The 25301-nt window shown below is 39.5% G+C and overlaps 1 protein-coding gene across 5 annotated transcripts in view; it reads left to right on the top strand.

The window, feature by feature from the left end:
- Positions 1-25301, top strand: part of HMGCLL1 (3-hydroxy-3-methylglutaryl-CoA lyase like 1) — a 326458-nt gene that overhangs the window by 154709 nt on the left and 146448 nt on the right. Inside the window, exon 2 of one of the 5 annotated variants that reach the window (XM_066252798.1) lies at positions 15550-15711. The exons of the other annotated variants lie outside the window; for them this stretch is intronic. Coding sequence (XP_066108895.1) covers positions 15550-15711 — 162 coding nt within the window. The remainder of the gene's footprint in view (positions 1-15549; positions 15712-25301) is intronic. 5 annotated transcript variants of the gene reach the window in all.

The raw sequence follows: 25301 nt of genomic DNA, 5'->3' as shown, positions 1-25301 counted from the left end.
GACTTACTAGATTTGTTATGATGTGATTTTTGTGCAGTAGGATCTACTCTTACTATTGCTGGACCAAACGTGAGTACGTTTAGGCATGATGCCCAATGCCTTCCTTCTATAAGGACTGAAAGGGACACCTGAGGCAAGGTGGCTTGGGGGTGGGGTAGCAGACCCTGAGTCCTCTCCTGAAAAGGCACCTCCAATTCTCTCAAACTACTCAGCTTTAAATGAGTGGCTGTGGATGTGTGCAGGTGTGTGTTTCTTTTAGTGCACTCTAATCTCTGCAGGTGTCCCTGGTATTGGCATATTCTAAAATACCACTGGAAATTTCAAAAGGGATAGAAAAAGGTTTAATGACTTGTGAAATGTGGAAAGGGATTTTATAGAATTGTTTGAGTTTCTAGTGTTATTGTTTACATTTTCATTATTTACTGTAGTGTATGCCGAGAAGACCAATTTGGGTGGTCCATGTGAGGAAATATTATTACACTGAAACATAAAATAGTGGTAATTGACAGGAAGGCATTTGAAAGCGCTGCTCAAGCTTTGGAATTATAACGGATATTAATGTAAAAATTGGAGTTTTAATTTTATTATTTTTATAATATTTGAATAGAGGGATTTTATTGATTTTGTAGTTGATGGTGGTGGGCTGTTACTTAAGCATAATCATGCATTATTTTGAACGTTGGTTTAAGCTAGACCTGTAGTTCTCAAATAGTGGTCCTTGGAACAGCAGCATTAGCAGCATCTATGAACTGGATGAAATACACAGTATAGACCCAAATTGACCCAGTGAATCATAATCTCTGGGTATGGCCCCAGTAAACTGTTTTATCAAGCTCTGTAGGAGATTCGTAGTCACATTCCAGTGTAAGAAATGCCGATCTATAGTACACGACTAAAGGCCATTATTAAATACACAGGAAATGATTTGAAATGAGAAACTCGCTCAGTTTTATATTGTAGGGACCTTGTTTCTTATATCAAAGAAAAAAAAGAAACTACTGTAACTAAGATTGTAGAAAAAATAAGATCAAAGTTTAAAAAATTACTTTTATGAAATAATAGTTTAATTATATTCAAAGTTGTTATTAGGAGTTTCAATGAATAATCTTTATAATGATTGCATACTATTAGTTTAGAATAAGAAGTTTATTGGGATATTTTAGTTTACTGGATTAACTAAAAATGCTGAAATGAACTATTGATGCACAAAATAAAATCAAACTTTATTAAGCAACCTGAAGAATTTTGTTAGAGGTTAGGTTTCCAAATAGAAGCTTAGTTTGCTTAGCTGGAAGGCATAAAGACTAATTAGTCATTGTACATAACCTGTTCATTAACTATTCCTGAGGGTAAATTAAAAATCAGCCTCTATGATTTATTTTTTAATAGAAATTGAAAAGAAGAACATTGATTTATTTCCTAAAATGGCCAATAAAGGTTGCATCCAACTTCAGCAGAACAGTGCAAATTTTTTTCTTTGTTGTGATGTTTCAGTCTGCAGATGTTAGCTGTTTTTGTGAGGAAATAATGGTGTTAGCTATGAGTTTTCTTGGAAAGAAAAAGCTTAAAAGCTTTGGAGTGCTGGCCTCATAGTCTGCACAGCCAGATGAACATGGATGGAATGTTAGGTGAAGTCCATGGGGAGTCATTTCCCCGGAAGCATCTGGAAGGAAACAATAAGTGACTGGAGGGTGTACTTTTCAGGCAAATGATTAAGAGGCGATTAAATGAAGGTGTTAGGATGTGAAGGAGGGAAGGAAGTACTGAAGATGTATATATAATATGGAACGGAGGGATTATGGAAAAGACTTAACAGAATGAACTGTAGATCACAGCTGAACTTACACAGAGCTGAAATTGGAATTTGGACAGAACAGCTTATAGGAATCACGTGAAATAGAACATGATATTCGCATAGTACAGAACATTCTGGGACATTTTTTTTTTTTTTTGAGCAATAAAGGACAGTGATGATGCCACTGGAAATCATTTCTTAGACTTGGAAAGACATCCTGCTAGTACACCTTTATGGTCTTATTCTGATTATATTGGCCCTACTTCAAAGATCTAAGAAGGCTCTGGGCTTTGGAAGTAGAAATCTAAGCCTTTGATCAAATGAGTAGTTTTACTTTAGCAGTTTGCTACTAAACTCATTCATAATGCATAAAGACAGTGTTACTTTAAATTGCTTTACAGAATTATATCTTCCTGCCCATTTCTCTTGCTTACAGATAGTTCTCCACCCCCAATTATGAATGAATGGATAAAATTCTGTTTGGCTTAGATGTTCTGGAATGAAAACTAGTTTATTTTTTCCCAAGAGGCTCATATTTATCCTTAAGAACAAAATCTACTTTCTTCTGAGTACACGGTTTTCTTCTTGTTGCCAGCTATTTGAGCCGCTGGCAAAGTGAGAAATTAGAGGAAGATAAGGCAGCATAGGGAAGCTAATGCCCTACTCTAGCCCCAGTCATCCTTCCCAGCAGTCACTTCAAGATCTTATCTTAATGAATGGCGATTCTGCAAACAAAAGTCTCCAAATCAAATAATTTGATTTTATTAGCCAGTACACTTAAATACTATAACACACACCTTCACATTTTTCATGGCCTAAGATAACGGCCGTTGCTGGAGGATGGGAGAAGGGAACATAGGAACGTCTTACCACTCACTCCAGAAATGACACACTTCTGCTTGATGACATCGTCCAGAGCTCCCTGGAATTGTCAGACTCAGCTGTGACGGTGGCAGAGATGTGTGCACTGTCGTCTCTGTCATATGGAGACTAACCTGCCGCCCCATCTCTAGGCAGGCTCTCTTTCTAGATTATGCAAATATAATTATACAAAGTAAAACTACTTGGCACATTCAAGGACAAACTAACTGGGCAAATTAAATAGAGGGCTCTATATAATGTATTTGTTCCACAATAAAACTTTAAGACAAAATGTCCTATTTAGTTTCATTTAAATATCTCTCTGGCCTCTATTTTGGTCGCCTTGGTGCATCTCTGGCTCTTTAGACTAGCATTCCCTTAGGGTGATTTCATCAAATGGGTCTGAGAAGTGAAAAACTAAGGAATTTGGCCCTGGCTGGTTAGCTCAGTCGGTTAAGAGCATCATCCCAAAACAACAAGGTTGTGGGTTCGATCCCAAGTCAGGATACACACGGGAAGCAACCAAAACATGCACGACCAAGTGCAACAACAAATGCTCCCCTTCCCACGCCCCTCTCTCCCCCTTCTTCTGTTTCTCTAAAAAATCAGTAAAAGTTAAGCCCTGGCCAAAACATAGTTCCGGAGTGTCATTCCGGAGCGCGGAGGTTCGAGTTCGATCCCCCATTCAGGGCACAGACAGGAGCGGCTTGATGTTCCTGTCCCTCTCTCCCTCTCTCTGCCTCTCTCAAATCCAACAGACAAAAACCAAGGAATTCTAGATTGCTACAATGTGTCTTACGGTTGGTTCTGATGCAGGGTAAAATATGTGGGAATGCCTACCTGCCCACACCTTGTTCTGTGCTGCCTCTGGGTGAAAACAGCAGAGATAGCCAAGCCCCTTCTGGTCTGACGGATCAAGGACTAGGTTAAGCCGATGTTGATGAGATGAGGGAAGGAGCAGCAGTTTGGTTACTTCTGAGGGTGATAGGCTCTTTTGGAGATAGAAATAATTTTTTTTCCTTTTTATTGAATTTATTGGGGTGACAATGATGAACACAATTGTACGGGTTACAGGTGCACAATTCAATAGCCCTGCATCTGTACACTGCATTGTGTGCTCACCATCCCAAGCCAAGCCTCTGTCTATCACCAGGAATCCTTTCGATGCTCCCCTCCGCCTCCTCGTCCCCCCAGCAATCACCACACTGTTGTCTGTGAGGTTTTTTGTTTTTGTCCATGTGTTTTTCTTCCTCCCTCCCCCTTTCTTCGCTCAGTTCCTCTATCCCTCAAAGAAAAATTTTTTAAAAAGTCAAGAAGCAGGGTTAAAATAAAAGGCTCCTCTTTCCACAATGCCTGGAGCTTACCCTCATTTCCAAAACATGTTCTAAAGCAGCATAGGAACTGGAAAGGGCTCAGCCTTTGGGCGTCCACAATCTGAGATTGCGGTGTTCCGGAGGGGTTGCTTTGGTACTCTTTTCTGTCATCATAATCACAGAAGGACTGTGAGAGTTATATGCAGGGGCAGAGATAGGAGCCTTGTTTTATCATTGGGAAAGCTCTATATTCCTATAGGGGTGGAAGGCATGTAAATTTTAATTAAATATGTATTGGTTCAAAGTACATTTATGTAGGAAAGTTACATGAGATAACCATATAATTATGGTCCAAATATGTGTGCTTCAAGAGTAAAAGGAGGATGGTATTAATTACCCTGGACAACAGGTAGAAATCAGGATCACCTCAGAAAAAAGAAAGGTGTGGCTACCATTCTTTCAAGACAATGGTTGCATTCATCTAACAATAACTTTTCAAAGTATTTAATACCCCTCACTTTAAGAATATTTTATGCTCTTACTCAACTGAAATTAACTATTTCAGTTAATTCCTGTGTTAAATAAAGATTAACAGAAACCCTAATCTTTGTAGAGTAACCCTTTATAGAGTAAGTTGTAACATTGCCCATTAGTTCTCTGTACTCAAGGCTATTTTCAGTGTTTGTTACCTCTTTCACCCTTGCTATAAGCTGCTGCTTTAATCACGTTGCAGGCTTTTTAAAGCAAAGTTCTTTATCTCCTTCAGTGGAACCTGAAGCAGGACCGTGTACTCTATCTATCTAGTTAGATTCCAACCAAATCCTGAGTAAGGCGGGAGTAGCAATTTAGATTGACACCAACAGGTTAAACTTTTATCTTAGTATCTCCTTGGCCCCTTGTTCAAGTTGAGACTAGAAGGTTGTGGAATGAATTAGGCACAGTCTTCAAGCTTATGAAGCACTTTTAAGTACAGTATGGGTACCAGCTGTACTCCTCAGGCACCGCAATTTATGGAGTAACCCTGGACTCCCCGGTATATGGGAGACATTTAAGTGGCTGGGTTTTGGCTCGCATGGAATGAACGACTCACACACACATGATGTAGTTAAGAAGGATCAGAAATTCTGCGGCCCCAGACCACCCCTCAGCAGCCTGCTCACATTCCCAGCATTAGAGACACCTCTGGGGTTCAGGATATACAGCACCTCCAAAATGAAATTGGCCACCTGGAAAGGAAAGGATAATAAAGCCAGTAGCACCCTTATCAGCGGGGTTCACAGCCCTAAGGAAACAAAACATAAGTTTTAATTAGAGTTGGGGCTGGGAGAGGCCCCTGTGTTGGAAGCAGAGCCAGGTGAGGAGTTGAGAGAGAAGCAGCGCCCGGGGTAGCTCATGGAAAGTGCGCCTGGGAGCGCAGAGGGGCCGCCAGGCAGCCCGCTGTGCAGCTCCGTGCTGGGGGCGGGCCTGAGGTTAGCTGTCACAGGCAGCAAGACAGAGCCCACTGGTCTGGCTCAGGAGCGCAGGACCCAGAGTGGGAAACAGGTTAAACAGAGCCATATACTTTAAAGGCTAGTAACTGGGGAAAAAAGTAATTTTTGGGATAAGCCTATTTAGTATAAATTAGTATCTGCAGGTGAGGTCTTACTTTTTTTGGGGGGGGGCTTGAGAGCAAAACAGAGAGAGCAAAATATTGGTATCATTAGGGTGATTGAATTTAACTTTATGAAGTGTGAGAAAGCTTCTTGTAGGAAAATATTTAGTAGTATTCTGGGGGAAAGTAGGAAGCAGTTTAATGGAAAAGCAGATTTTGAAAACCTTTAACAATTTGTTTTCCTTTTTCTTCAATTTGGGACTGTTTCCTTCTCGTAAGTGTTCTGACTCCCTCTGAATTTTGTGTTGTCAAACTTCCAGGGAAAATATGGGCACAAGGCTGTCATCTGTCTTGCTGTGCCCAGAAGTCAGAGACTGAATTTGTCAGGGTGAGAAGTTACTGTACTTTTAGGGTTTCCTTCTGCCCTCTCTACCCATACTCTCGTAGTCCGTGCTGCCGTCGTCTGTCATCTGGATTATAGCTATAAATTCCTACGTTCTGGCTTCCTTTAGTCTAATCCCAGTCCAGCAGCCAGAGAGAGCTGAGGGAAGTGTACCTCCACCCGTGCCGTTGCTCTGCTGCACAGCCCTCCAGTGGCCTTCCGTCTGAATGGGGCCCAGTGTTTACCTACCTGATCCCTTAGCTTTTCTATTATTCTACTCATTGCTTTTCTCCCTTCACCACTGCCTTTCTGACCCTTTCTGACCCTAACACTAAGGCCCATTTTCCCCAGTCAAACAAGAAAAATTTCAAAGGCTGTCAGACAGCTTTTTCCTAAAATATCTGTGTGGCTCTGCATCCATCCCTGACAGCCACCTCCTTCTTTTCCTTTCTCAAACCACACCTTCTTATGTAACAATGCAGCATGACTGCTATCCCCCAATTGCTCTTTCTCTTCCTTTCTTGATTTCTTTTTCTTTATAATAATTAGTACTACATATTGTACATTTTTTTCTTCTTATTTGTAAGCTCCATGGAGACAGGGCCTTTTGTCTGGTCCATTCACGGTTGCATGCCAGGTCTCGTAAAATGCATGCATAATAGAAAGCTCGGCTTATTCATTGTCCCAGAATTCCATGGGGCCCATGGAAAGTTGATGGTAATAACAATGATCACAGCCCTTCCCTTTCCAGGTCAGAGAATCTTCCACAGTTCCTGCACGCTGGTAGATATTTGGACCCACAGGGTCAAGATTCTTGGTACAGTTATCTTGATTTATCATAGCCAGCAATACCAGCAGAAAACATGTACTCTACCCAGCCCTGCCCAGGAGAAGCTCCAACAGAATCATGTGTATTGCTTTAAACTACAGGACATTCTATGATCGGAGGCAGTGGTCCAAGTGTTTGGCCCATCTTCCTTTGGTTGAAACTTCCTCACCACACACAGCTCTCATTCCAAGTATTTTGAAGGCTTTCTTTGGAAAATACATGCAAATATGATCCTAACTGTCTTCCTTAGAGTTTCAGGGAGCATTATGTAGAGGGAGGTTTTGTTAATTTTCAAAACTACTATATGATTGTGAAATCCTTCATTATTTGACTAACTCCTGTGAACTCTGATTGGATACATTAATTTATTCCCTAAGTATTTACTAAGCAAGTCTATAGGCTATGCTCTTTTCTAAGGGCTGGAATACAGAAGTTAACTTGAGAGAGTTCATACTTTCAAAGGGCTCTTTGTCTAATGGGAAGAGACAGTAGACAGATGCACATATAACATGCAAGGTGGTGATGAGTACTAGAATCATAATATAGATCAGGGGTAGTCAACCTTTTTACACCTACCACCCACTTTTGTATCACTGTTAATAGTAAAATTTTCTAACTGCCCACTGGTTCCACAGTAATGGTGATTTATGAAGTAGGGAAGTAACTTTATAAAGTTTATAAAGCAGAGTTATAGCAAGTTAAAGCATATAATAATAATTACTTACCAAGTACTTTATGTCGGATTTTCGCTAAGTTTGGCAGAATAAATCTTTATAAAACAACTTCCTGTAGTTAAATCTTTTTATTTATACTTTGGTTGCTCCACTACTGCCCACCATGAAAGCTGGAACACCCACTAGTGGGCGGTAGGGACCAGGTTGACTACCACTGATACAGATTAAGGGTGATAGAGAGTGAAGAGGAGTATTGTTTTTGATTTTTTTAAAAAAGAAATGTGATAAGGTACAATATCATGAAGGATCTAAAATGTCATAGACAAAGGCTTTGGATTTTTCTCTGAGGAAAGTGGTAAGTTATGTAGGCTATTGAACTAAAGGAATGATGTGATTTGTTTTATGTTTAAAAGTATGTATTGGTAAGGCTGTTCTCTTAGAGAGTAGATGTCAAAAGTTAAAGCAGAGATAACACTTATAAATCTCATGCAGTAATTGAGGTGAGAAATAATATTTTGAAAATAGAACATTTGTTGCTTTCCGTTTTCCATCCCATAGAAGAGTGAAATCATATGGTTGGTTCTTGACTTTTTCTATTTGACCTATTTTGAGTAGCATAACATTCTCAAGATTTATCCATGTTGTCACAAGTGGCAGTATTTCCTCTCTTCTAAGGACTGAGTAGTATTCCGTAGTATATATGTATCACATCTTCTTCCAATCATCTCCTGAAGGGCACCAGTTGTTTCCATGTCTTGTGAATAAAGCTGCAGTGAAGATAGGGATGCAAGCCTGACCTGTGGTGGCACAGTGGATAAAGCGTCGACCTGGAAATGCTGAGGTCGCCGGTTTGAAACCCTGGGCTTGCCTGGTCAAGGCACATATAGGAGTTGATGCTTCCTGCTCCTCCCCCTTCTCTCTCTGTCTCTCTCTCTCCTCTCTAATATGAATAAATAAAACTAGAAGAAATGTTCTTAAAAAAAAAAGATAGGGATGCATATTTCTTTGCAAATAAATGTTTTCAAATTTTTCTGGTAGAAACCCAGAAGAAGGATTGTTGGGCCATATGGTAACCCTATTCTTAATGTTCTAAAGAACCTCCATGCTGTTTCCCATAGTGGCTATGTGAGTGTACATTCCCACCAGCAGTGCGTGAAGGTTCCTTTTTCTCCACAACCTCTCCAAGAAAAACAAACAAACAAAGAAAAACTCATAGACACAGACAGAAGCAGCATGGTGGTGAGCAGAGGGAAGGGGTAGTAAAGGGGAAAGGGGGTCAAATATATGTTGATGAAAGACGATTTGACTTTGGGAGTTGGGTATACAATGCAATATACAGATGAGGTATCACAGAATTGTACACTTGAAACCTATTTAATTTTATTAACGAATGTCACCCTCCATAAATTTAATTAAAAAAGGAAAATAGAACATGGTTTGCTGGTCGACCTGATATAGGGTGTAAGAAGAAGGAAAGAGTCCAGGATGATTTTATAGGTAGACTTCAGCAGTTATTTTACTCTGTTGGGGCTGCTATTATAGAACACCATAGACTGAGTGGCTTAAAAAACAATAGAAATGTATCTCTCACTGTTCTGGAGGCTGAGAAGTCCAAATCAGGGAACTAGCTGATGTAGGATGTGGTGAGAGCCTGCTTTCTTGTTCATAGACATTTGTCCTTTCACTGTGTCCTCACATGGTGGAAGTGGAGAGTGAGTTCTCTAGAGTTTCTTTTATAAGGGCACGGATGCCATTCATGAGGATTCTGTTGTACTTTTGTAACCTGTGGTAATCACCACTCCTCCCCGAAGGCCCTACCTAATACTGTCACATTAAGGATTAGGTTTCAATATATGAATTTGGTCGGGGGGACACAAACTTTCAGTCTGTAGACTCAGTAATCATAGACTCTATAATCTTTGTACAGCATCAGGGTGGACTCTTCTGCATACCAGCACTGGTCCACGGACTGGCAGTTGAAAAACACTGGCTCTAGTCCACCTTTTACTACTTTGATTATTCTCATTATATTTTATTGCTCTTATATTTTGAATGTCACAAATTATGTGGTTTTTGAAATTCCAATAGATTTGAGGTCAAGAAGCTTTTTAATTTTATTACCTATAGCAGCGATTAAAATTATTAGTATACCTAGGACTGATGACAAAATGAGCGACTGAGTTACTTGAAAGCATTGTGAAGTCTCTTGTCTCTTTTGCTCAAGGATGTGGGTCAACTTGAGTTTTATGGTGAGGTGGGAATGTCTAACCTTTCATCTACCCACTCTGTATGCCACAAGGTCTGTACCCCAGAACTACACTTTGAAGTTGATAGGAAGATCCCTGGGGTGAAAGAAGAAATTGAAATTTAGCTTGTGAAGAGGATATAGAGCTTTTTGAATACTCTTGCCTCTGAGCATGTGATGCCAATCAGAATTCTTAATGTATTTAATTTGCCTTTCAAATTCATATTTTTCCATAAAGCCGTTTCCAGCAAGTAAATAGCTGTGACTCCTGCATTCGTTTATGGCATTATTCAGCCAGGTTTTGAATATGAGCCCTTATTTACCCTCTTGATGAAGTGAGTGCCCCTCTGTTGCCTCTCAAAGGTTCAAACTGAGGTTGACATTGCCAAGTGGAACAGGATGGGTGGAGTTGATGGTGTCAGCACTGGAGGTGGATAAAATTGTTGGCAGGCTCCAGAATAGGATAATGTCTCCAAAGTGTTTTGAGCTCCTTACTGAAAGACCTTGAATAATTTCCATGTATTATTTTGATTGTGGCAAGAACTGTGTAAGGCAATCTGCTCTGCTATCAACAATGATTCCTTTCATTTCAAGTTTTAAACAAGTAGGTATATTTTTAAATGATAAATGGAATAATTTTAAGCTATCCTTCTTTCAAAGTATTATAAAAAAAAACACCCCAAAACTTTTCATGTCCAAGTTCACCTTAAGCAAGGCAAACAATAAACATTAAGTTAACTCTTCACTAAGCATTGGGTTAAATACTTTCTATTCATAGTCTCATTTAATCTTTACAGCAAACAGGGGGCCAAGTGATAGTGGGCTTAGAGGAGAGAGAAACTTCCACTTTATAAAGAGGAGAGGGTAGAAGAGTAATTAGGCAATGTTCTCAGGTTTGTGCATCAGCACATGGTAGAGAAAGACCATTTGTCTCCAGAGTCTTTCCACTACTACAGTTGCTACACCATCCTTTTGAGAGACAATCGTCTTTGTTAACAGTCTCTAGGGGACTGCTATGTGCTTCCGTAGTTGTATTGGAAACAAAGGTTCTAGAATAACTAATGCTTTATTTTAGGAATGTTCTAACTGGAGTAACTTTTTAAATATTGAGTCCATACCAAAATAGGCTTTCTTTGACCATCTTCTAGCATAAGTGTCCAGTCAGAATTAAGTAAATGAATGAGTGAAAAAAAGAAAAAGATTGCCTAACTTTTATTTATCTAACGGCTTTTATGTATAGCACAGTTCTAGGCTTTGCCACAGCTCTTGATAGCTTTTATATCTTCATTTTATAGAGGAGACAACAGGATACATAGGGATAAGGATACTTCACTGTATCAAGGATGGCAAATAGATTTTTGCCTTGGGTACCATGTTCAATCATTGATAACAGTTGATCCCTGGAGCTAGAAAGTAGTATCTATTTGGATAGTAGTATTCTACCTGATAGTATTTACCTAGATTGTATATGCTGGGCTAGGTAGCTGTACTGTGTGAAGGTTGAGAGAGAACATACATGGACTTAACTGTGAAACACTGCCATATTTGATTACTGTTGTCCACCCTGGGTCTGATATGGATTAATGGTACTATTCATGCTTGACATCCTTGGACAATACTGTGTCCTACAGAGATAGTATTTCTATGGTATTTATCAGACTATTTGATATTTTGAATTTTCTTCTGGGTATTCAGCAATCATTATTATTTTGTTTTGTTTTTGGATGCCTGCTTTTAAAAAGAGTCCTATGCGCTAATTCTGTGGTTTCTGAATGCACTTTGAGTATCCTTTCATAATACTGTTAGAACTTTAGCTATTCATTGATGTAGTGGATCAATGTGATATTTAGCTGGATATCCAGACAGTTCAGATTTCTTGAATTATATTATGAGACATGATAGAAGAAGTAATATAGTCCTGTAAAAATTCTGTAAACATCTAATGTCTATTCCAAACAGATGAGATTTTTTTATGTTCTCCTTTCTGCCAGGTATAGAAAAATATGTGTTCTCCTGATCAGTGGCCGTGTGTGTGTGTGTGTGTGTGTGTGTGTACATGTGTGCGTCTGTGTATATATATATGTGTGTGTATACATACACACACATATATATGTACACAGACGCACACACACACACACACACACGGAGATACCTAGAAATCTACATACACACACAACCCCTGAGACAGTGAGGCAGTGTTAGTTTTTACAAAGTTACCCCAACTAACACAGAAGCACTAAAGCTATAATTGGGGTTGAGGTTATGGTAGGGCATCATCAAGCTTCAAAATCAACATCTTTATGGTTTTGCTGATTGAAGTAGGGTTATCACAGAGTAGAAAAGTGGTTGCCAGGGGCTAGATGATAGGAGAAATAGGAAGAGGTTAGTAAAAACGTCTCAGTTATAAGATAAATAAGATCTGAGAATCTAGTATATAATGCATAACTTGGTGACTATAGTTGATAACACTGTACTGTATAATTGAAATTTGCTAAGAGAGTAGAACTTAATTAGATAGTCTTACCAAAAAAAGAATAAATATATGAAGTGATGGGTATGTTAACAGGATGGGAGAATCCTTTCACAATGTCTGTACAAATCATCACATTGTAATATCTTATAATTTTATTTGTTAGTTAAACCTCAGTAAAGCTGAAAAATAAAATGGATTTATGGTGAGGCCATCACCCCTATGTCCTTTTCTTTAGATACTCAAGAATAATAGTAATCTGTGCCATTTCTTCCACCTCTCCCAAGGTACTATTTTTTTCTTTTCTTTTCTTTCCCTCCTTCTCTTTCTTCCTCCTCCTCTCCTTGCACTCTCCCTCCTTCCCTTTCTTCCTTGACAATCTTGGTTGAATGGGAGAAATAAATAGTTCCAGGAACTTCCACCTGCCCTTCCCTGCTATGATAGTCCTTAAAGGTCCAGGGAGGACTGTGCTATAGAGGCTGTTCCAGCTACCAAATATGTCTGTTCTAGTTATACATTCAGAGACTGGAGAATGGCCATGGGGAAAGAGAGGCACATGATTCTATGTATGTGGCCCCATATTCCCCATTCTAATCAGGGGGTGGGTATAATAATACTTTGGCTCTCCAAATATCAATGTCAACTTGGACTCTCTGTCCAAGTACCTGAAATGTTTGGTATTCTCCTATTGCCAGTGTACATTTACTCAAATAAATGGCTGCAGTTTCCTTCTGGGAAGCATTAGATGAATTACTTTATATAGTTGCCAAAGTTCTACAAGATCTTTCCTATAGGAATCTGGCATTTTCCTTGGGAAGTTGGTGTTTGTTCTGTAAACCAGGTAAAGGTACTTTCATCGAGGCAGCTAACCTCAGCTAACTGATGAACTATATCCTGGGTTTATTTCAGTTGTATAAATCAGGGTGCCTGAACCTCAGTACTATTGACATATTGGGTACATTTTTTTCTTCTCCCCCCCCCTCCTTCTCTTCCTTCCTTCTTCTCTCCTTCTTCACAGATTTGTGTGCAGGAAGTTGTTGCCATGATTCCATGCCTGTGGAGAAGTGAGTGATGCAGGACTAGACAGAGAGAGAGCTGGAACTATGATATGGTCACACCTAACACCTCCATCAATCCCACAGGGCTCTTTGGAGCAAGTGGGCCTTTTAGAGTCATACTACCTTGAGACAGAGGTGTTGGGCTTTTATGTTCCTGCATCAACCACTCATTAGTGGGTCACAGGGAGGGGACATGACTTTGATATGTGTTTTTCTTTATCTGAGGGCCATTCCTGAAAAAGGGCTAGTGAAATGCCATCAACTCTCAAAACTCCAGCATCTGGGAATGTCTCAATCCTGAAAGGGATAAAGCAGCAGCACACCAAAACATCCAAAAGTATTGGTTTCACCAACTTTCACTAGTGTGGGGTAGTATTTCTCCCACCTCTTATTTTGCTACCTTTAGCACACAATGCCTCACCCCTAAAAATATCAAAAACTGTTTATATATTATGCAGTATATGATATGATAAATTATTAGATTGTCTTGTTATTGTCTAAGCATTTTTTAATGCATGTCTATAACCATGCAAATAAAATGCTTAAGCATTTCGACTTATGTTTGCCAGTCAGAAAATCATCCTACATAAGGAAGTGTTGATGAAGGGACTTCATTAAGATCTGAAAAATTTTATTTAAAGTTTGAATGGATTCTGTGAATGGCTGAGTAGTCTTGTGTACTTATGAAGAAGGAAACAGCCCATCTCTGATATTTTTCCCAATTTGCTATTGTTATACAACCAACATGGCATAAAGTAAAGAGTCATGTAAAGCAATGTAATTGTTCTTTTGTACATAATAATAACAACCCACATTAAGATATGATTTAGAAAAATGAACTGTGGCTTTTTAACCAAAATAGTAAGTGAAGCTTCTCCAGAAAAACACGACTGTAGCACCTTGGGAGTATGCACTCTAAAATTCTGACAAAATTATATATTTCAATTGTTTTCTTAACCTTTGTGGCTATAAGGTCATGCTACTTGTAAAACCAGCTTTATATAGTTAGTTGCATTTTCTATTGTAAATTACTATTTTCAGAAATTTATCATTCTAAAAAATATTTTCCAGGTGAGACTTTGTATATTAAATGGCACATATATTTTTCCATCAATTTGACTACGTATGTATTTGCAGAAGGCAAAAACAATTTTAGTGGTTTCCAAAAAATATTATTAGTGAAGATACTGAGGAAAAGGAAACTTTTCATATTTAAAATATTTCAAGTCAAACTTTTTCTTTGATTTCTTAACACTTTCATTATTATCTTAAACTTTAATACAATAGCAATGATAATAATAGTAATGAAATATCTATGGATAGTTGTGGCTAATTTTTCATAAGGTTTATTTTATTGTTCTTAAATTGCCATGAATGCAAGAAAATTTTATTTCTTGAAATTAAATAATGTGTGTAACAGCCACCATTTAAAGAAACATAACTGGATAGGCAAGATCTCATGCTCTATAAATGCATAGAAAATTTTCTTTTTTCAATTCTTTTAAATTTATTTTAATGCTCTTATTGGACTGTTTATTGGATTCTTGCATTAAAAATTACTGTTCTTGCTTTCTTCATTTTTATTTGTGCTTCATCTCACTTTTATTTCTATTATCTTATTGCACATTTCATAAACTGTTTACGTAATCTATTTTAACATTTTTTTTGTTTTCAGTTATAATACAGTTATGCTTTTGTATTAAAACCTTGATTAATGGATGATTATTAAACACATACGTATGCATTTATTGCTCAAGTCACTTTTAGAAATGGAATTTATATAACTGAAAAGTACATTTATGTGGTGCAGATGTTAAGAGCCTCATTATTTTTCTAATAAAATTAGATGATTTATATTGTTGATCATTCTTTTACATTTCGTTTATTATGGCAGATGCCCTAATATAATATTCGTATGCTTTTTTGTAACTCTTTTTTATCTAAGAATTCATAAAATTTAACTATTTCCCAAAATAATTAATATTTAAATCGTGCTGTACATCTACACTAATAGTCAGCACTAATTTTTTATTGAATGCCAAGAACAAGCATTATAGTATACCTACTACTTACTGAGGCATTTCCACATTCTTAGAGCTTGTTTTTAAGCTCTGTTGAAATTTTTCCCAAAAGCAGTTGGGAACAAAGTACTGCATGTGTATCACTTTTCCTTCTGGTTAGCCCAAAATTGTTGAAAAGTAAGTGGTTACCTTCCTTAACCTTTTGATTTAATAAATTAAGATGTATTGTTCCCGGAGTTCAAGATGACTTAATAGTACATTAAAATTTTCTTTTTACTTGGCTATAAATAAATTATTCTTCAACTTCCAGAGCTTGCCTTTGAATCAACCTTGCGACATGGATATTGGGAAAGAAAGGTTTCAAATGTCAGCTTTGTTGATTCAGCCCTTCATCCCAGAAAGGCACCCAGGGAGAGAAATGTCTTTAGAGTGCTTCAGAGGACCAAGGTTCCTGTGGATATCTACTTCATTAGTGAGAATGCTTTATGTGTTTCTGCCTGTGTTTGGTTAAAAGAGAAATTAATATCTAAGAAATAACAAATATCAGAATGTGGAGAGTTTAACATTACCACATAATGTGCCATGTGAGTATTTTAGAGGAGTTGACAAAATTAGATTCTTTTGAAAAAGTTAACATCTAATGCCCCCTTACAAAGTCTAGTTTAATATCCAAAGAAAATCATACAGTTTCCTGATTCAGAGATCATCAGTGTAGTGGGAGTGTTTGATTTGGTCACTGAGAGCAGTTCTTCACGGGAATGCTGGCTACCAAACCGGGCATTTCAATATCCGAACAGACTATTTACATATAAAATTACTTCTCAAGAAATGGAGTAGAACATGTAACAGTCTGTCTAGAAATTTCTACTATGGTGTTATTATTTCTTAGGGAAAAAAGCAGTACTTGCTGAGTGAATAATAAGTAATTTTATTTGTTATTATTAAGAAGGGTTGACTATGTATAGAAGCCAACCATTATGACTAGTGCAAAATTATATGTATATATCTATGTGTGTGTTATATTACATAATAACATACATGTTATATATAAACACACAGAAAATTTTAGAGAAATCCCCATCAAACTATGCCTTCCACTTAATTTTATGTAAGATTGAAAAATGTGAGTAAAGTAGTTCATTTATGTTCTACATAAAAGAATAGTTCATTATTATTTTTTCAACCAGAGCTTACTTGTTGGTGATGTATTTAATCTTATCCTAAAGAAAACTAGAATAGGAGCCAGAGAACTTCACTGGGTGCAGGGAACTTCACTGGGTGACCTTAGGAAATCATTTAATCTCTCTTTGAGTTCTGCCTACCATGCAGGGTAGCTTCTCCGATGAAATGTAGATAGAAAAGTGCTTTGGAATAATAAAGCAACATATAAATGCAAGATAGTATTCTTTTGCCGTTACTCTATGAAAGTGAACCATTAGAAATCTGATTCCAAATGTGGGCACACACTCAGCCATATAACATGGCTTTTGAAACTTTCATTCTGTATAATACATCTTTTGTTTTTTTTTACTAGTATCATATATTACCCCACATTAAACAGGATATACTGAATTCAGTAACATAGGGCTTTTAATTCTATAAAAATATATTTAGACTATAGGGTTGTTTAAGATGATGTTGCTAACTTCTGCAGATGATGTATTTAAACTCAATTCCTTGAAACTTACAATTCATTTAAAAACATATTCAGAGAATAAGAAAAGTAAGCTTGTATGGCAGGGATTTTTGTTTGTGTAATTTATTTCTGTATATTTTGTATCTATAATAATGCTGGCTAATGTGTGATGGCTAAATGAAAGGTCAGCATTACTTTTCTACATTTTAGATGTGAGTTCACTTATTCTTCATTCATTTAACAAACAGCGATCAAGTGGTTGGTATGTGTCTATTCTGCTGACTCTGAAGGTTACTAATGAAAAACAGAATTGACGGGCAAAGACATAATTATGAATTTATTTTAAAATAGGTCTCTACAAAGTGTTATGGTATCATATTAATTAAAGTACTTCATTCTCTCTGGGGAGGTAAGAAAAGGTGTTTTTCTAGAGAACAGCTTTGGGGGAGAGACATAGTGCTCCCTTGGAGGAGTGTGCTTACTGGCCATGATGAAGTACTCAGGTTCCTCAAGCACAGCTCCCGTAGTGCTCAGAGAACCGGTGCAAAAAAAGGCTGATGCTCTGGCTACTGCTGTTAAGGTAAGGTGAGTAACAAAGTGCTTTGTTTCTGATTCAGTAGTCATATCTTTTGCCAGCATCTAATAAACTATGAAAGGGTTACTTAGCATAGAGAATAAAGTCTCAGCCCTTCACAGATTTGACATTTTTGCTAGTGAAGGTGATGCTAAGCGGACAGGAATTTTTAGTTTTTGTTGTTTTTTTTACAGAGAGAGAGTCAGAGAGAGGGCTAGATAGGGACAGACAGACAGGAATGGAGAGAGATGAGAAGCATCAATCATTAGTTTTTCGTTGTGGCTCCGTAGTTGTTCATTGATTGCTTTCTCATATGTGCCTTGACCGTGGGGCTACAGCAGACCAAGTAACCCCTTGCTCAAGCCAGCGACCTTGGATCCAAGCTGGTGAGCTTTTCTTTGCTTAAACCAGATGAGCCCATGCTCAAGCTGGCGACCTCGGGGTCTCAAACCTGGGTTCTCTGCATCCCAGTTTGAAACTCCATCCACTGTGCCACTGCCTGGTCAAGTGAGGCAGGAATTTCTGAACGAGGGAGAGTGATAGATTTTAAGATGGGTTGAAGGGATTTGAGGAAAGTCCATTAGAATTGGTAACATGTTGACCAGATGTTATAGTCAATTGAACAACAAATGCTACTCTACTTTATTGCCTGTTAATGATGTGGAATTGGGATGATGGTTGCAGTCTAGTTTCTGGGAAGTTGCTTCAAAGGCTGAGTGGTTCCCTGGTCATGCTAACTCTCTGCTCAGGGCAGAAGACCTTCCTTGGCAGTCTGTGGTCAGCTTCACCTATTGTAACAACTAGCACTAAGGTGACTCCTGTGTGGGTAGTAGGGTCTCTGCCCTCTTTCCATTGACAGTTATTGGGAGTGTAGAAGGAAGAAACCTGACCAACATTATGGGAAGAAACCACGTGAATGAATCATAAGAACTTTGATTGGTTGGGTTGGAAGAGGAGGGGGCGGGGTATATAATGGTTGCTCAGAAGGAATAGCAATAACTGGATTTTCTGAAAGCTCAGCTTGCCCTGAAGTCTGTCTTGTCAAACTGAGATGCAGTTGGAGATGGCAGCAAAAGGTCTCCAAGATGTTTTGTTTGTTTGTTTGCTGTGAGTTCTGGCTGCTATACAGGAACTTTTGGTCTTCTTGGGGAGACTTCACTGGTGTAGACGAACTCCTCTGAGGAACCATAGATGAGTCATTGACTAATATGTGGGACCTCCTGCCCCAGGTTGTGTTTATAATCCTGAAAGGCAACCCATGGCAAATGAGAAAGGACCCAAGGAATTGTAGATGGGTTTTATAGTTAGCCTTGTTATCTTGCAAAACATCCTTAGTCATTCTGTTGTAACTGGATTAAGATTTACAGGATATTCTCTTGATAATGAAGTTTGTGCCAGGTAAGCCCCTCTCAGCCAGATGGAACAAACACCATCGTCCTGCTGGAAAACAACACAGCTATGGGTGCTAAGTCCAGGGGTTCCTAAGGTTAAAACAGATGGTGTGATTAATGGTGATTATGATGTTCAGTATAGGACTCTGTGTGAAACCAGAACATTGTAAATATGTTTGATTAAGCTGGTGAGCAGCTGCTATGAGGCCGGAAATTGAAATGAAATGTGCCTTGCTTCCTGATTTGGCACAGACCTCTCCTTCTGTGTTCTCTGAGTCCTAACGTTCCTCATTCAGCTGCTTTAAGGAAAATGACTATTGGTTCATCGAGATCATTCATCTGAGTATGCTGGAGAACTGTGGGGGGAGCAAGGATTTAAACTTTTATGGCTCTGATGGATAAAAGCATCGACGTCACCTCCCTACTCAGACCTCTAGAGGTGGAGGTCCTGATTCAACTGATGGGGTTTGGGCAGAGCTCCCAGTGGGAAAGGAGAGCCAAAGTGGACTTCCAGTGGAGCCTCTTTGGGGTCAATTCAGTGTACTGTTGTTGCTTCCACAGCTTAATGTAAAGTTAAAATTGATGTGTGAGATGGTTGTAATTCTCTGTCTCTTATGAGACACTTATGTGCCAGAGGGAGTCATCCCAGTTGGGAGAAGCTTCCTGTTGTAAAGTGAGTGTACTTTTGGGAGTCCCCAAATCCTTCTGACCTCTTTGAGCTACAAGTCTCTGTGACTGGAGATTTTGCACATTGGAGCTTCTGACAAAGTCAGGCAGAGACCACCTAGCAGTGCTGCTTGGGGATGTGGACCCCTACTGCCCTGAAACAGCTACCAGGTATCTTTTGAAAATCTGCTGTTAGCTTGCCACAGAGTTCTTCCTGAAACTGGCCATCTGACTCATGGAAACCTTGTGATTCTCTGGCCTTTGTTTCCACTGAGGGAGGGGGAGTGAATTTGGACTCACGGATTAACAAGGTAGGACAATTTCAACAGACCTCACTAATCAAATGGAATTTATATTCAAGAAATTGGTCAGCATGTCCCCAGTGCAGTCTCAGATTCACACACAAAAAAAGTAGCAATTGTCCTCTCCTTGCCTGCCCACTCCACTGCCAGAAGCAAAGCGTCTGGCTCAGGGGAGCCCTTCTGTCCACAGTGCTTTCCTTAATGCATGGGCCTGGTTGGGCGATGGTTTGGCTTAGCTGAAACCTGCTGATATTCACTGCACCGCTGTAGTTATACAACCTCTGCAGCAGCCGTGCTGAACTGAAAGTGTATCTAACTGCACTGCTCACTCAGCAGAACTCCAGGCCATTCCCATATTGTTCCTGAGTCATTTAGAGTCCCTGGCCTAGTCTGTGTATCTGCTATTTGGAAAACTACTGATTGACAGATTAAAGATACCTTAGGGGGAGGGGCTATGGCTGTGGCAACAAATCACAACTGCTGATTGAATCATCGGAGGCCCATACTCTGATGAGGCCCACTAGAGTCAAACTGCTAAGTAAGTCACCAGCACCTGACGGCCACCGTTGCTGCTCGATAAACTGTATACTGATTATGGCAACATATCCGCTCTCATCAAGCAGGCACATTGGTAAACCGAGGTCTGATGCAGCACACCTACTTCATGAGAATCACTCATGGAACTAGAACTCTTGGGAGGAGGGGGCATGGCTGAGGACAGTACTGAAGGTTGGCCTTATTTTGCTAGTTGGAGTTCTGTTGAAAATGGCCTTAATCAAATATTTTATGAGATAAATTGAACAGATTTGGTCCCAGTCTTTGACCATTAGAGTAACCAGAGGGGTGAACAGAGAAAATTTGCCGTACACAAAGATGGTATAAAATGAGTAGTAGATATTATTGGAAAAGAATTCTCCATGGGTGTCTTGAATTTCTGTATTTCTTGAAAGGAGAGGCACAATTGCCTTTCTTCCCCACTATCTCTTCCAGGAGTTTTGTATAGGGTACAGCTTTGAATGATGGAAACATCCTTCTGGAGTGAGGGGTAAGTGTGCTTAAAGCCTTAGATAATAGAGACCATGTCTTCCTTCGAATCAAAAGGCAGGCATGCTCATAGTCAAGCATAATAAATGTAACACCTACCTCTGTTGCCAGGAGAGAAGATGCTTTACTGCACATTACTGAAGGTTCAGGTTTTCTATGCTCGGGTGCCTTTTCTCTAGTGCAACCAATTGCCTGTGCAGCATTACATGGTTCACTCTGCTTCTCTCTGAGAGTTGGGGCTAGGGAATCAGCACAAGTCCTGATCCTCTATATACTGCTATTTGTTGTAATACATTGTTTTCCTTCCAATCCAGGAGTCTGTGCCTTCTGTCAGCATCCATAGCAAGCTCACTTTGTTAGCTTGCATGGTAAAATTTCAGACGCTTCACTCTTCAGAAGCTATAGAAGACACACCTTTAATCTCAGTGGTCTGAAATAGTTGCCGTTTATTTTTGCCCATATGTAATGCGGGTGGCCGAGGCCGGGCAGGTGCACATTGGATTCGGGCAGATGGCAGAGGAACTGAGGAGCTGCCAGGCGTCGGGCCATACCCATTAGTTGGAGGCTCGCAAAGACAGGCGAGCAAATAAACAACAAAAAGGAAAGGACTGATAAAGGAAAATCTGCTAGTTGCAGTATGGGCTTGCAGGAAAACTGCTCTTCATGGTGGCAGGAGAGCGATCTGGGAGACTCATCACCCGGGGAAAGCACCTGCAGCCTTACGTAGACCACGCACACGTGGCGCAGTCATGCACCCACGCACCAATCAGGCAATGGGCTTGCAGCCGGTAAACCTCCAAAGCAAGCCTAACACAGCCGTTTTCCCCACACCGTCCATAGTACAAAATAATTTCTTCTTGGCCTGGAATTCTTACTTGAACAGTGATTCAGGGTTATAGGCTCCTTCATTTTCTTGGTCTTTATTAGCTTCCAAGGTGGCCATACTCATCTGCATCAAGATGGCTGAAGGGAAAAGAACACGGAGGAATGTGCACAGTATATTTCCATGGGCCAAACTTCGCCTTCATTTTCATTGTCTAGAACTTGTTCAAACATTACTCTTAGATAGGGGAGAAACATAGTCTAGTCTAGTGTGTGTCCGTGAGGAAGAGAAATGAGTCTGGTGGAGAGTCTTTTCCACAGATGGGCGATATTTCCAACCAACAGACATGAGAGCGAGCGAGATGTGTTGGTCTTGAACGTGGCTAAAATCACAGGCTCTGTGAAGTAGAATGTGGTAGACAATGAGAGGCTAGTCATGAATCATCTTTTACCTTAGATTGATAGATCTCTCCAAAGGTGACTGACTGGCAAATGCTGAAGGATTTTAATCTTGGAATAACATGATTAAGGGGGGAATACTTATGAAGCTATAGCAACAGCCTGGGTGAGAAAAGGTAACAATTTTAATGAAGCCAGTGACAGAAGAGATTCACTAATACAATAATAAGTGTTTATTGAGTACACTGTATGAGTCATGCATTGTGGTGAGTGCTGGGTATTTGCCAAAATAAAACCAGTAACAAATGGACCAATGAGACACCAGAGTGAGAAGGTAAAGAATAGCATGTGGTAGGAGAGTGTCTGAGGAGCGACATGAGGTGGGAAAATAATGAGATCCGTTTTGAATCATTGAAGTCTTTGTGCTTCTCCACCATTTAGGTGGATATGCCCAGTAGGCCTTGTTTATATAGAATTGAAGCTCCTTAGAAAAGTCAGTACAAAGTTGGTAATGCCCAGGGAGAAACTGAAGATCCTTAAGAGAAGGCTCTCACATCACACATATTCAGCAAGTTATGTTAACTGACTTTTGGGCTATTTATTTGTTATTTGCTGTTAAAAAGGGAACTTGTTACACTTTGAATTACTGAACACATTCTAACTTTCTTCTGATTCCTCAGATATTTGAGTAGAGTTACTACATACCCATGTCTGGAAAAACATAATAGTAGTGTTAGAGTCAAGAAATAATTTTTCTTTTCTCTTTTGTTTTAGAGAGAGAGAAAGAAAAAGAAAGGGACAGACAGAGGAAGGGAGAGAGATGAGAAACATCAACTCATAGTTGTGGGACCTTAGTTGTTCATTGATTGCTTTCTCATATGTGCCTTGTTTGGGGGCTCCAGATGAGTCAGTGACCCCTTGCTCAAACCAGTAACTTTGGGCTCAAGCCAGTGACAATGGGATCATATTTATGATCCCACGCTCAAGCTGGCAACCCCATGCTCAAGTTGGTGAGCCCATCCTCTAGCCCAGGGGTCTCAAACTCAACTCAGCATGTGGGTCGTAGAGCAAGATCACAGCTGTTCGGCAGGCCGCACTAGGTCTACAAAAGGCAACTGTTACGCAACACTTTTCTCACTGCAGTTGAAAACAAACAAAAAAAAATCAGTACAACAAGCACAATCGTACATGCAGTTTACTCAGTGTCACAAAATGACCAGAAACTGTAGTTCACATCACAACTGCTGTTAACTAAGCTAATATCTAGCTAGGATGCTAGAGAAATAAAAAATACAAGTAGGCCCCTAGGCTTACTTAATTTTATCCAAAATATTTTGAACTTCGTTGGTTAGTCTGCAGGCCGCACAAAATTGTTCGGTGGGCCGCATGCGGCCCACGGGCCGCGAGTTTGAGACCCCTGCTCTAGCCAGATGAGCCCACACCCAAGATGGAGACCTTGGGGTTTTAAACCTGGGTCCTCAGCATCCCAGGCCGATGCTTTATCCACTGTGCCACTACCTGGTCAGGCAGAAATCTAAAATAATATTAAGAGAGCTAACAGTCTGCTTTGACTGAAATGTCTATAATTTATTCACATTGCTTGTTACTTCTGCTAGCTACAACAGTGTTGCACAGGAAGGTTTCAGGCTCTTTAGTTGTACTTAGTATATTCTTATCAGCGTAAAAAATACTTTTCTTTTCTCTTTGGTAAACTTTGCTGTTTCATAAAGAAGCAAGAATGTTTCATTCTTCACCCATGTTTGCTCCAAGCTAATTGCTGTTACAAATGCAGATTCAGGATACAATTGGTGATGATGAGACCACATGGCTTAAGATTGCCAGTTTTGTTTTTGTTTTCATTTTTGCTGTCTTAGAATTGGAGATAACAAGAAAGAGGAGCAAACTTCCTTTTATTTACTCCACTTTTCCATGCCACGCCATGCCAGTCCTTGATTGCCTGGCTGAAATTATGGCCACTGTGTAAATGAGGCATGATTTCATGACTGCCATCTAAAAACTGAGCCTCCAGCTCAGGCGACCCATGCTTCCCCTGTCAGCCCTCCACCCTCCCAAGTTAACTGCATGCATCACAACCTGCTCAGAAGATACAGAAATGAAGATTCTGTTTTCTTCTTAGTTAATTTTTGCTTATTAAATTGCCGAATTTAAATGTGGAGGGTAGTATGTAAACATTGTAACAGGAACCATCTGGGTTCTTCCACTGAGTTGGTTATTACAGGATGCTAATAAAACCATGCAACAGCTTTGGACTTGAAAAGAGACAGGGAGCATTTTTCTCTGTAATAGAAACAAAGCCCTCTTGCATCCAGAACTGCTACTTCACCAGTGTGTGTCCTTGTTACAGGGATGGGGTGGAATCATATAAATTTGTTAACCAGAATTTATTACCCCTAATGAAAGCAAGACACAAATAAAGTGCAGGTCTTGCTGATCTGGTTTGAGCCCATCAGCTATCCACTTGAAGACCTTGACAATGAGTTACCCAGACTTAACTTGGCTCAGAGATACCAGGACATTGTGTTTGTACAGTCTGAGAGATGTAGCCTACTTCTTATTTTAACTGCAGTATGAAATTTAGAAAGGCTGTTTCTATTTTCCCTGTTTTAAATAAGTATCCTTCTAAATAATGTCCTTCTAAATCAGGGGTTGGGAACCTGTGGCTCACGAGCCAGATATGGCTCTTTTGATGGCTGCATCTGGCTCGCAGACAAAATAATAATAACGTTAAAAATATAAAACATTCTCATGTATTATACAATCCATTCATTTCCTACTGCTCATGTTCACATTTGCGGGTGACTGGAGCCAATCACAGCTGTCCTCCGGGACAACACCAAGTTTTTATTGGATAATGCTTAACGTACACGGGTCGTTGTATGGCTCTCATGGAATTACATTTTAAAATATGTGGCGTTCATGGCTCTCCCAGCCAAAAAGGTTCCCGACCCCTGTTCTAAATACTTAGTTTAGGACACAGGTTTCAGAGTTCCTACCCTCTTGCCATTTCAGATTTGATGAAAAGGTATAGAACAGGTGTTATGTTGGGTTGGAGCTAGGTTGTTTCCAGGTAGGTCCTGCTGGGCTGGGGTGTCTGTCCTGAGAGCTGTGTTTAGGTGCTAGTTTTGCTGTGTGATACAGAGAAGAAATACGAACAACTCCTTCATTTCTAGCCTCAGCCTTCTGAGCACAAGCCAGAAAACTAAATCG

This window comes from Saccopteryx bilineata, chromosome 1 (genome assembly GCF_036850765.1).
Source record: "Saccopteryx bilineata isolate mSacBil1 chromosome 1, mSacBil1_pri_phased_curated, whole genome shotgun sequence".
NCBI classification, from domain to species: domain Eukaryota; kingdom Metazoa; phylum Chordata; class Mammalia; order Chiroptera; family Emballonuridae; genus Saccopteryx; species Saccopteryx bilineata.
This window is presented reverse-complemented; position numbering and strand designations above follow the sequence as displayed.